At 37.8% G+C, this 12288-nt stretch overlaps 1 protein-coding gene across 12 annotated transcripts in view; it reads left to right on the plus strand.

Annotated features, from left to right (window-relative positions):
• Positions 1-12288, plus strand: part of usp6nl (USP6 N-terminal like) — a 234856-nt gene that overhangs the window by 155897 nt on the left and 66671 nt on the right. For 11 of the 12 annotated variants that reach the window (XM_073066490.1, XM_073066492.1, XM_073066496.1 and 8 more), the window contains 3 exons: positions 3495-3577; positions 5215-5254; positions 8430-8510. In XM_073066490.1, coding sequence (XP_072922591.1) covers positions 3495-3577; positions 5215-5254; positions 8430-8510 — 204 coding nt within the window. The remainder of the gene's footprint in view (positions 1-3494; positions 3578-5214; positions 5255-8429; positions 8511-12288) is intronic. The other variant, XM_073066502.1, reaches the window with a different exon arrangement.

A 12288-nucleotide genomic window follows, 5' to 3' on the forward strand; every position in this document is an offset into this window, starting at 1 on the left:
CTCTTGTTTGGTACTCTTAAGAACTACTTAATGGACTGCCAACAACTTTTTCATTTCCTGCAGCATTGACACATAATGGCTTCATTGCGTGCAATCTACAAAATTCACAGTAGTTACTTGCCAAGGCTAGAAGGACGGTGTCTGCCAATCTGACAACTCATATGGGTAGTTACTCCTGCAGTTATTCTTAGTTTGGCCTGAACCCAATGAATGAAAAAAATTATCAGTTAAGAAGCACAGATAAAAAGTGAAAGAAATATGATAGGAGGGTAGAATATGGAAGAATAACTGGCAGGTATTGTAAATTTGTACAAGGGAACTTAATATTCCTGGTTCCATAATTTTCTCAAGGATTAAAGGAAGGAAAGGTAAGAGTGATGGATTGTAATATTTTCAGAGTGCTGGCAAAACAGAAGAGTGTGGGTAATGATATTGAAGAATATGCAAGAAAACCGAGTAGTGATGAGGCAGAGCTGGAGTACTGCAGACAGGCCAGTGGGATATGCAGCAACAAAGTGGTGACTTTGATTTTTGTTAACTGGTCGTTGACGAGACTGAAGATAATGTTTTTGTTTCAATTGTAAATTGCCTTTTAAATACATTTGAGTTTGGTTCCTGGATCAATAAGTTTCTTGTGAACAGGAAAGAAGTCTGGTTGAATTTAGTTCTGGCACATAAAGTGGAACAAGTAACTGATGTGAGAAAACATAAAAAATGTGGTAACACACAGGCAATCTAAGAATAGATGATGGGAACTAAGAATCAAAAATAAATATTTCTTATGAAAGGTGACAAAATTCAGATCAATACAGTATACAGTGCCTATAAAAAGTATTCACTCCCCCCCACAAGTTTTCACGTTTTCTTGTTTTACAACATTGAATCACATTGGATTCAATTTGGCTTTTTTGACACTGATCAACAAGAAAAGACTATTTCTTGTCAAAGTGAGGACAGACCTCTACAAAGCAATCTAAATTAATTACAAATGTAAAAGACAAAATAATTGGTTGCTTAAGTATTCACCCTCTTCAAGTCAGTATTCAGCAGATGCACCATTGGCAGCAATTACAGCCATGAGTTTGTATGGATAGGTCTATATCAGCTTTGCACATTTGGACACTGCAATTTCCCCCATTCTTTACAAAACTGCTCAGACTTGGTCAGATTGCATAGGGATTGTGAGTGAACAGCTCTTTTTGAAGTCCAGCCATCAATTCTCAGTTGGATTGAGGTCTGGATTTTGACTTGGCCACTCCAGGTCATTGACAAGTTTTAAAGCTATTCCTGTGTAGATTTGGCTTTATGCTTGGGGTCATTGTCTTGCTGAAAAACAAATCTTCTCCCAAGTCACAGTTCTCTTGCAGACTGCATCAGGTTTTCATCCAGGATTTTCCCTATATTTTACTGCATTTATTTTACCCTCTACTTTCACAAGCTTCCAGGGCCTGCTGCAGTGAAGCAGTCCCACAGCATGATGCAGCCACCACCATGCTTCACGGTAAGGATGGTGTGTTTTTGATGATATATGGTGTTTGGCATATGCCAGCATTGCAATTAGTTTCATGGCCAAAAAGCTCAATATTGGTTTCATCAGACCACAGAACCTTCTTCCAGCTGACTTAGGAGTCTCCCACGTCTTCTGGCAAATTCCAGCCGAGATTTCATGTGAGTTCTTTTCAGCAGTGGCTTTCTCTTTGCCACTGTCTTATAAAGCTATGATTGGTGAAGCACCTGGACAACAGTTGTCGTATGTGCAGTCTCTCCCATCTCAGTACCTCCTCCAGAGTTGTCATAGGAATCTTGGTGGTTTCCCTTACTAGTCCTCTTCTTCCACGATCACTCAGTTTTTGAGGACTGCCTCCTCCAGGCAGATTTACGGCTGTGCCATATTCTTTCCATGGATTATATAGAAGAAAGTTACATCTGGACAGCAATAAAATCTATGTGTGTGTGTGTGTGGGGGAGGGGGGGAATAATCAATTGTGTTGTGTTTTATATTTGTAATTATTTTAGATCACTTTGTGGAGATCTGCTTTCACTTTGACACAAAAGTGTCTTTTTCTGTTGATTAGTGTCAAACAAGGTAAATTAAATCCAATGTGATTCAATGATGTCAAAAAATAAAACTTGAACACTTCCAGGGGTGGGGTGGGGGGATGAGTACTTTTTATAGGCACTGTAAGGTATCTGTCTCCAGATAACTGGTTAAAATAAAGATTTTTTTTATATAAAGCAATTAATATTCATTGTCACATGTACAATGCTTTTTTTGCATCAACAACCAGCACAGTATGAGGATTGTGCTGGAGGCAGCCCGCAAGTGTAGCTATGCTTCTGGTACCACCATAGCATGCTCACACCTTACTAACATATATTGTCTTTGGGATGTGAGAGGAAACTGGAGCACCCAGAAGAAACCAATGAGGTCACAATGAGAATGTACAAACTTCACAGACGGTGGCAAGATTTGTACCTTGACCACTGATGCTGTAAGGCGTTACACTAACTGCTATGCTATAATGCTGCTCCTTACTTTGCTAATAAGTCGAGAAAATAGCTCTGCAGCCTTGGAAATATAATACATAGAATTCATTCCCGCAAAGCTGGTGGGTTAATTTTTTATGGAATACTTAATTAACTTGAACTTTGGAATTAGGGCAATTACATAAAGTAATTGTGAATGATGTAACCATAGTGGGTAGTTGAGAACGATAATCTATAGTTGATGGAGAAAAGCTAATTCACTAACATTGAAGGCAAAAGTAAGAACTTTAATAAGTAATTTTTTTAAAAATGAAAGATTTGATAAGTCCATTCCTCAATAGTGAGGGATTGAATATTGTGGAGGATGAAATCATGGTGTCAATATGCTGCATCATATTTTGTAGGTCCTTAAGGATGAAGACTGTCAGCAGATTTATGGAGAATGAAATAGTCAAGCTAATTAAAACTGAATTCTCTCATGACAGCACTGTGTTTAGTTCTAGTTATGAACAGATTGGAGCGATTATTTTCACTTGGGCTTCTAAGGAGTTAAGATAGAAGAGGGGAAATCTTTCCCCTGACAAGTGACCCACTGGCGTCAGTTTAAAATATTTTCCAAGGGTGCGACCAAGGCAGAAGCAATTGGAAGGGGCTGATGAAATAATTAAAACTGAGGAAGATGTGTAGTAGGGGAAAAATAGGCTTGTTAAACAACTTTGCAAGTTAAAAGTCTAGTATAGTTGCAGGAGCTATGTAAGCCTTAGAACAATGCAAAAGGAATGGAGAGTCTGGACAATTTTTCTTTCTTGGCAGCTGTGTTCATCTGCAATGACTGAACCTCTGACATTTGTATCTCATTTATCTTTTGAATTATAAGGAAACTTGAAAACTAAAACGACCTTTATTTTCTGGCAATCCCTTCCCCCTTAACCCTCGTCTTTTAGAACTAAATGCCAACTTAAGTGCCAGGAAACCTTATTGATGATCATGTTTGTTGTTTATTTCAGGGCCGGGAAGGAGCAAAGATTGATCCATGGGAAGATGCAGACTTCCATATTTATAAAATCACTGATCGATTTGGCTTTCTACAGTAAGGCACAGGAGTTCTTTTCAAGCTGTATGCTTTTCATATGATGATTAATGTGGTATTATAATTTTTGCATAAAAGGAAGTACATTGTCAAAGAAATTCTTTAATTATTCAGGAGCTTAGTATATAGTACTTTAATTTCTCACAGAATACTGGTTCATTTACAGTTGAGGTCACTAATCCAACATGAATTCTTAGTCAAATCATTGATTTATTCCATTATAATACACAACATTTCCAAATGAACAGATTTTCTATTGTGTTTAACTATTGTAAAAACTTACAAATTTATTTCCATTAATGTGCTTCATTCACTTCAATTGATTTCTGACAGAAATTAAATCCCTTTTAAGGAATAAACTTATCTAACTAAAATATGCTTCCCTTGGATTTTGTTTACTTTTCTGAAAAATAACATGCTTTTCAGATTTCATTGCACATTTTTTTTTAAAATCATGGTTCTTTTAAAGTTTCAAAATCATATTTAATGAAGAGTTTCATTATGGTCCTATTGACCCGAACCTTTTTTTTTTATCAGCCTGGGATGTGTTTTGGACATTTCATGTAGTTCTGTATATCTAGGAATTTAATGGCCATGAAGTTGATATAAAATGCTCACTTGGTTCATCAATATATTTGGGAGGAGGGTGATCTTCCATTTTTCCCCTCTCTGGCTTGAATGTGAATCTAGTCACATCCATGCAATAGACCCTTATTGGCTCCTTGACATGGTTTGGAGTCTCGGTTCAAAAGGCAATAAGTTCTGATCCTGCTCGTAGATGTTTGATTTTTGCATTCATTTACTTATCACGTGTCTTTTGAACCATATAGTGAAATGCAGTAATGCCCACATTCCTTGATTGTATTTGATGGTTTCACACAAGGTTTTAAAAAAAAGATTTAAAAATCCTTGATTTACTAATTATCACCCTAACACTATTAAGTCTTTGAATGTGCCCTGGGTTTACAAAGCTAGTTTTCTCTGTGAAATGAGTATCATTCTCCATACATAATGTTTTGAATTTCCTTACCACCATGTCTTATTTTGGTGGCTTCGTATGTTGAGTTGGAGGTGGAAGAGGTGAGAGACAAAGTTGTCACTATTATTTCGATAATGGTGCTACTGTTTAATCGGAACTTGATTGTTGACAAGAGTTCTTTCTGCGACTTTCCTGAGTGGTTGAGGAATTAAGGTTAGAGCTTGTAGACGGACATTTGGATAGTTCCCTTCTTCACCTACTGCTAAGAAAGTTTGAAGTTGTCTTGAAGGTTACATGGAAATCAAATAGATGTGAGGAAGTACTACGAATTGCACTATGAATGGAGCCTGGCATGGCTATTATATGAAAAAATCACTAAGTCAATGACACATAGCCCAAAAAATCAATGCCATATAGCAGAAATTTGTTAACCAAACATTCATAAGTTGTGGAATACCTCTCTGACTTTTGTTCATGTGTTGTGAGGAAATACTGCTGTTGCATTTGACAATGCGATGAGTCAAGCCTTTGCTAATTGCTCTTGGCATAAAAGATCACATTCTTTTAAAGTGTTATAGGGGTTAAAATAATGCATTTGACTTTGTTCACACTAGTAAATTGTGTTCTGTTGATGATTCATATTTTGTTTTATAAACAGTGAGAAGGAGCTACCAATGCCTGATGCTTTAGAAGAAAGAGTAAGTAGAGTCAACACATCTCCCTGGCAACCCCAAGTAATTGAGGTGGCCTGGGAACTTTTTCTGTAACTAAATCTCTTAGATAGCTGAGGCAGAGTATTATCAGAACATTCATAACTTTACTGTAGTAGGTGCTCATAATTTTGAGTAGTAATGCGTACTTCATTATTATTGACAGAATAGTCAGGAGATGTGCAAATTACTTTCTAATGGCAAGCATAATTCTGCTTATGCCTTATGTTAAGTAATATGAGGAGTTTGTCATAAAGTTATTTCCCCCTTCTCCTCCCTCCAGCTTTTTTTTCCTGGCAATGTTTCCCTTTCCTCTCCAGTCCTGTTGAAGAGTCTTGGCCCAATATGTTGACTGTTTATTCATTTCCATAGATGCTTCCTGACCTGCTGAGTTCCTCTGTCATTTTGTATGTGTTGCTCTGCAGAATCTCTTGTGGTTGTCATCACAAGTTATTTAATTATGTTATCTTGTTTATTAGATTCCCTTAAGTCATCAAATTATTTTAAGGGAGCCTGCAACAGTAGTACATCCGTTTCTTATTCAGATGTGTCTTACAGTTGTGCAGATTCAGTTGCATGGTCCATAACTTCAGGTTATAAGCATTAATGACTTTTCTGCTATGTGGTCTCCAAGATACCTTTTTTATTGTAGAAGATTATCAATAGTTGTGCTGCTCTTGTGCAATATTATAATAGTCTAGTGCATAGTTGATCTGCATAGTTCAAATAAACTCATTCAGGAAGAGAGGAGTTTGAGATATGAAATAGTATTGGGAATATTTTCCAGAATGTGATCCTTCAAGAACAAATGTCAGTAGGGAGACAGAGTGTATAAGAATGGGAAAAATTGAAGGGGAGTGGATGAGGAAGAGTAAGAGAAAATATGTTAAAACCGAGAGAGAGAAAAATAACTTTGAGACATTCAGTAATTGTATGACTGGAAAGAAAATGGATTGATTTGCAAGTGAAATTTGGTAGGTAACAGGATAATATCAGAGCTTTTGGACCAAAGAGAATGAGCAAGTCACTCAGAGAGCACTATATAATCACAGCCATAGCTGACAAAGATTCGCATGGGTTTTATTGACAGTTACTTAAAATAAGCACGAGCTGGGTGAATTTGTAGAAGTTATTCTTAATGTCTGTGCAACTTCTGGTTGAGAAAAAGATTATGTTGGTGAGTAAAGTGAGGAATGAAAAAAGGCTTGCTCTAGCTACATTAGAATGGAAAGATAATGGCACTCTAACAAAGACTAACACAATGCCATGTTCATCTTAAGGAAAAACTTTTATTGGTACACGTGAATATCCAGAATTGTGAAACCAGTTAAAATTTACAGGGCCCATTGACTTCAATTCAGTTTAACATTTTTAGCAATCCTGTGTTCAATGCAACAAATCAAAAGCTTGTGAAATGTAATTTAGTGTATTTGGATAATATTTTATTAGACCCAGTAGCTGTGCTTGGAATCATCCTTAAATAATTATACAAGTGTTTGAATGTTGGTGTGGTATTAGCTGTTTCTTTGTGGCAATATGAAACAAGTACCTTGCCTTGAAAATATATTCAACCCTTACAACTATTTTCACATTTTACTGTCTCATTTTATGTAGAAGCTGATCTACAAAACATTGTGCATTAGGTCAAATCAAAAGAACAATTCCAGAACCTCTCAACAATTTACTAAACATTCAAAACCAAAATTGTGAGTTTGTAAAAGTTTTCATCCTCTTTGTAATTACTATGCTAATTTTCCTCAGCTGCAGTATAGCATTACCTTATCAGTTCACCCAGTTGTTGATGTAGAAAATTGGTGGATCACCTCCTTTCAATGAATTCATAAGAATAAACACCCCCACTGTCTGTAAGGTCTACCAGTATGATAGATTTTCAACAGACCAAACAAAAATGAAGAAAAAAGAGCATTCAAAACAAGTCAGGCAAAATGATAATAGAGAAGCACCAATCTGGGGAAGGCTACAAGATCACCTTAGAGGTACTGAACATATCTTGGAATGCATTGTGGAAAAAGTGGAAATATGAAACCATGGCCACAATAGGTCAGGCCACCCCTTTAAACTTAGTCACCAAAGAAGAATGGCACTTGTAAGAGAGACTACTGTGACACACACAATCACTGAGTGAGCTGCCAAAGGCAGTTGCTGCAACTGGAGATGAAGTTCATGGCTCCACAATCTATGAGGCCTTGCATAAAATGGGTAGTTATAGACAAGTGGCAAGAAAGAAGCCTGGCTATAAAAAAAGCATATTCTTGCCCATAAAGACTTCGCAAAAATCAACTAAAAGGTACTGCAAGGATATGAAAGAAGGTATTTTGGCAAATGTGACTTAAGTGGAACTTTTTAGCCTCAACACAAAGTGGTATGAATGGTGTAAATCTTACACTGTGCATCAGCCTGGTAATACCATCCTTACTATAAAGAATGATGGAGGTAGATCCATGCTATGGGGACTGGAAATTTGGTCAGGATTGATGGGAAGATGAATGCTGCTAAATACAGAGAGGTCATGGATAAAAACCTGCTAGCCTTTGCCAAAAAGCTTAAACTGAAGAGGAAGTTCATCTTTCATTAGGACAATGACCGAAAGCACACTGCCAGAGCAACCATGGAGTGGCTTCAAATGAAGAAAATTGATTTTTTTTTGAATGGCTCAGTCAGAGTCCTGACCTTAACCTGAACGAACATCTCTGGCAAGACCTCAAGATTGCTGTCCACTGCCACTCTCCAACTAATCTGGCACAGCTTGAGCAATATTGCAAGGAGGAATGGGCAAATCCTGCTCCATCACATTGTGCAAAGCTAACAGAGACTTACCCAAAAAGACTTAGCTTGCAAGAGTTGGTTCAACTAAGTACTGAGCAAGGGAGAGTAAATATTTTTGAACTGCTGACATTACAGTTTTTCAATTTTTAGTTTTTCATGTTTTACAATTTCCTCTTTTGGGGGGTTTATTGTGGAAAAAAAAGCACGTGAATCACAAATAAAAATTCTTAATTAATCAAAATCCATGGTTGTAATACTCATTTCTGTGAACAAAGGGTTGGGGTCTGAATACTTTTTCAAGGCACTGTATATAATTCATAGTTAAGTTTTACCTACTTTTAGTGCTTTGTAATGAGTTGTTGACTTGTATTTATAGCTAAAACAAATTGAGATCGAAAGAACGGGAAAATGGTTAAAAATGTTGAAAAGCTGGGACAAGTATAAGAGCAGTGAAAAGGTAAGTGATTGGGCAAAAAGGTGACAAAATATAATGCAGGAAAACATGAGTTTGTTTGGAAGGAAGAAATGATAAAACTAATTCTTAATTTAGTTTTGTTATTGCAACTGATTATTACATAAGTTGTGAAAGGCTGCAAAAATCTACAGAAGCAAAGGATTCGGGAATCCTCATGCATGCTAAAAGCTTGCTCCTTAGGCAAAACACTAGTATATGGGTGCTAGCTTTGATTTAATGAAGGTTGGAATATAAAAATGATGAACTCTTACTATAAGGGTACGAGAAATTAATCTTGAGTACTGTACAAAGTTTTGGTCTCCTTATTTAAGGAAAGTTGTGCTGTCATTTGGAGCAAGATTATGAAGGTAGGAGGAGTACAAGCTTCTTATTCTGGCTTCCTTTCCAGTCCCAGTGAAAGGTTTTGGCCTGAATCTTCAGTTGTTTATTCCCCTCCATGGGTACTGCCTGACCTGCTGAGTTCCTCCAGAATTTTAAGTGTAGCTCAAAAATTTATAGTTTCCTTTTTAGTTCAGAATTTGTTTTGTGGAAATTCTTTTTAAACTCTGGACCATTGCCCATCTAAGAGTAAAACAGGTATTCCAATGAAGGTAGAATATAAATTTCCAGCTTCATCTTGAAAGAACTGCAGTGATCTTGATCACACAATAAAAGTTGCAGCAATTAATGTCAGTCTACCAGTGTGCTAGCTTGCATCATTCTGTTCTACAAAGCAACTTTTGTCAGAGGGTTACAGGGAGAAGACAGGAGAATGGAGATGAAAAAGGAAGGATATCAGTCTTGATGGAATAGCAGAGCAGACTTGAAGGGCCAAGTAGCCTAATTTTGCCCCTTGTCTCATGGAAAGTTTCACAGTAGAAGGGTCACTTAATATGCTAACAATGGTTATGAAACTTCACAGTTGGACTGTTGTTCAAATGCTGTTTAATATGTTCAGCACAGCATTGTGGGCCAAAGGCATGTATTGTGCTGTAGGTTTCTATGTTTCTAATATGTAATCATGAAAGTTTTGCACAAAATTGATCTGAAGCACACACAATCTTATTCCATTGTTAATGTGTAAGCGAAGGTGGAGGTTCAGGTTAAGTAAAATAAATGATCTGGACAGTTTTGCTTTGTGTTGAAGAAGTTTTCCATGACTTTTATTGTGAACAAGATTAACATTGAAGAAGAATGAATTGAGCTAAAAGTTAAGTTTGCTCTGACAGGTAATTTTCCTTTTTTCACAACGGAATTCTGCTGGTATCAATGATATTGTGTAAATATTTAGATCATAAGACATTGGAGCAGAATTGGCCATTTGGCCCATTGTGTCTGCTCCACCATTTTATCATAGCTGATGCATTTCCCTTTCAGCCTCATTCTCCTGCCTTCTCCCCATTACCTTTCATGCCCTAACCTAGCGATGATAGGTCAACCTCCGCCTTAAATACACTCAATGACCTGGCTGCCACAGCTACCTGTGGCAGCGACTTCCACAGATTCACCACCCTCCTCATCTCCGTTCCAAATGGAAGTCCATCTATTCTGAGGCTGTGCCCTCTGGTCCTAAACTACCACCTATAGGAAATATCTCCACATCCACTCTGTCTAGACCTTTCAACATTCAATAGGTTTCAGAGAGATAACCCCCCCCCCCCCACCCCCTCATTCTTCTAAATACCAGCAAGTACAGGCCCAGAGCCATCAAATGCTCCTCACATGATAAGGTTTTCAATCCCAGAATCACTTTTGTGGTCCTCCTTTGAACTTTATCCAATGTCAGCACACCCTTTCTTAAATAAGATATCCAAAATTGCTCACAATACTCCAGGTAAGATCTTGCCAGTGCCTTATAAAGTCTAACTCCTTGCCTTCACATGTGGCTTAGCTACTAAGCCCAGCAGAACTGTTTCTACTGACAGGAGAAAGGTCAAAGATGGGTTACTGGTGTCTTTAAACCAGTTGCTTAAGGCAGATTGGGCTCATCAGCTGTGATTGGCAACTCATTGAGGAGAAGGAAAACTCTGATCTCAAATCTCCACTGCGTTGCTGCTATATCCACTTTTTTTTTATATATTAGTTTTTCAAAACATTTTACAAAATTAAAAACCCCAAATTCCAATGAGGAGCATTAATACAGAGCAAGGTTAAGCATACAATAACAATATGCTACACAGGAAGAGAATTTAACAAAAAAGCACCTAAATTAAAGACAAGTGAGCTTAGTGTCCTCCCCAAACCCCACAACACAAGAAAAACAAACAATTCCAGACCAACCACCACACAATATAGAAAGTATAAGTCCGGACAGTCAAACTCCCAGACTGTGAATACACTTAGCAACAGAGGATAATAATGCCTACTACCAGAAAAAAAAAGGGAGCTGAAAGCAAGGGACTGAAAAGAAAAAAAAAACCCTAGTCAAGAGGAAGGTTATGAAAGTACTCGATAAAAGGCCCCCAGATCTTATGGAACTTTAAATCCGAATTGAGAACTGAATAATGAATTTTTTCGAGGTCCAAGCAGGCCATAATGTCGTTAAGCCATTGCGCATGAGTGGGCGGGGCAACATCTCTCCATCTAAGGAGGATCAAGCGTCTCGCCAGGAGAGAGGCAAAGGATAGTATTCGGCATTTGGTCGGACCCAGACATAAATCTGTCTCGCCCCAAAAACCGAACAGAGCAATTAAGGGGTTAGGTTCTAGGTGCTGATTCAGAATACCCGATAGTGTAGTGAAGACATCTTTCCAGAATTTCTCCAAGCTAGGACAGAGCCAGTACATATGGATGAGAGAGGCCACGCCCCTCTTGCATTTATCACAGAGCGGACTAATGCTAGGGTAGAATCGAGATAGTTTAGGTTTAGACATATGGGCTCTATGAACAATCTTAAACTGTAAGAGACAATGGCGAGCACAAAGAGAGGTTGAGTTAACCGATTTGAGAACTGAGTCCCAGCTCTCCTCGGATAAGGAGATATTTAAATCCTGCTCCCAGGCCATTTTAATTTTATCCACAGGGGCCCGTCGTAAGGCTGCTAGTTTATCTTGGATAATTGAAATTAAACCTTTACCTAGTGGATTAATGGAGAGAAATAGGTCCATAGCATTTTTCGCAGGCATTTCAGGAAAGTTAGGAATTAAAGGAGCAGTAAAGTGTCGGATTTGGAGATATCTGAAAAAGTAAGCGTTAGGCAGGTTGAACTTAACAGAGAGCTGTTGAAAAGAAGCGAAGCGGTTATCAATGAAGAGATCTTCAAAATGTCTAATGCCCTTCCTGTACCAAACATGGAATGCTGAATCGAACGTGGTAGGTAAAAAAAAAGGTGATTATGTGCGACAGGGCTAGAAATGGAAAACCCCTGGAAACCATAGCATTTCCTGAACTGAGCCCATATACGCAAAGTGTGTCTAACCAGAGGATTAGCTATTGATCTGGGCAGACTGCTAGGGAGTGCAGAGCCAAGAAGTGCAGATATAGATAATTCTTTAGTGGAGCTCAACTCCATTGCCACCCAGTTAGGGCACTCCGGTTGACCGTGGAAGAAAGACCAGAAGGCAGCACAACGTATATTAGCTGCCCAGTAATATAAGCGAAAGTTAGGTAAAGCCATGCCACCCTCTTTTTTAGATTTTTGGAGGTGGATTTTATTAATTTTAGAGCGCTTATTCTGCCACAGATATGACAAAATAATAGAGTCTATGGAATCAAAAAAAGATTTAGGAATAAAAATTGGGATAGATTGAAATAAGTATAAGAATTTGGGGAGAACATACAT

Source organism: Hemitrygon akajei, chromosome 14 (assembly GCF_048418815.1).
Source record: "Hemitrygon akajei chromosome 14, sHemAka1.3, whole genome shotgun sequence".
Taxonomy (NCBI): domain Eukaryota; kingdom Metazoa; phylum Chordata; class Chondrichthyes; order Myliobatiformes; family Dasyatidae; genus Hemitrygon; species Hemitrygon akajei.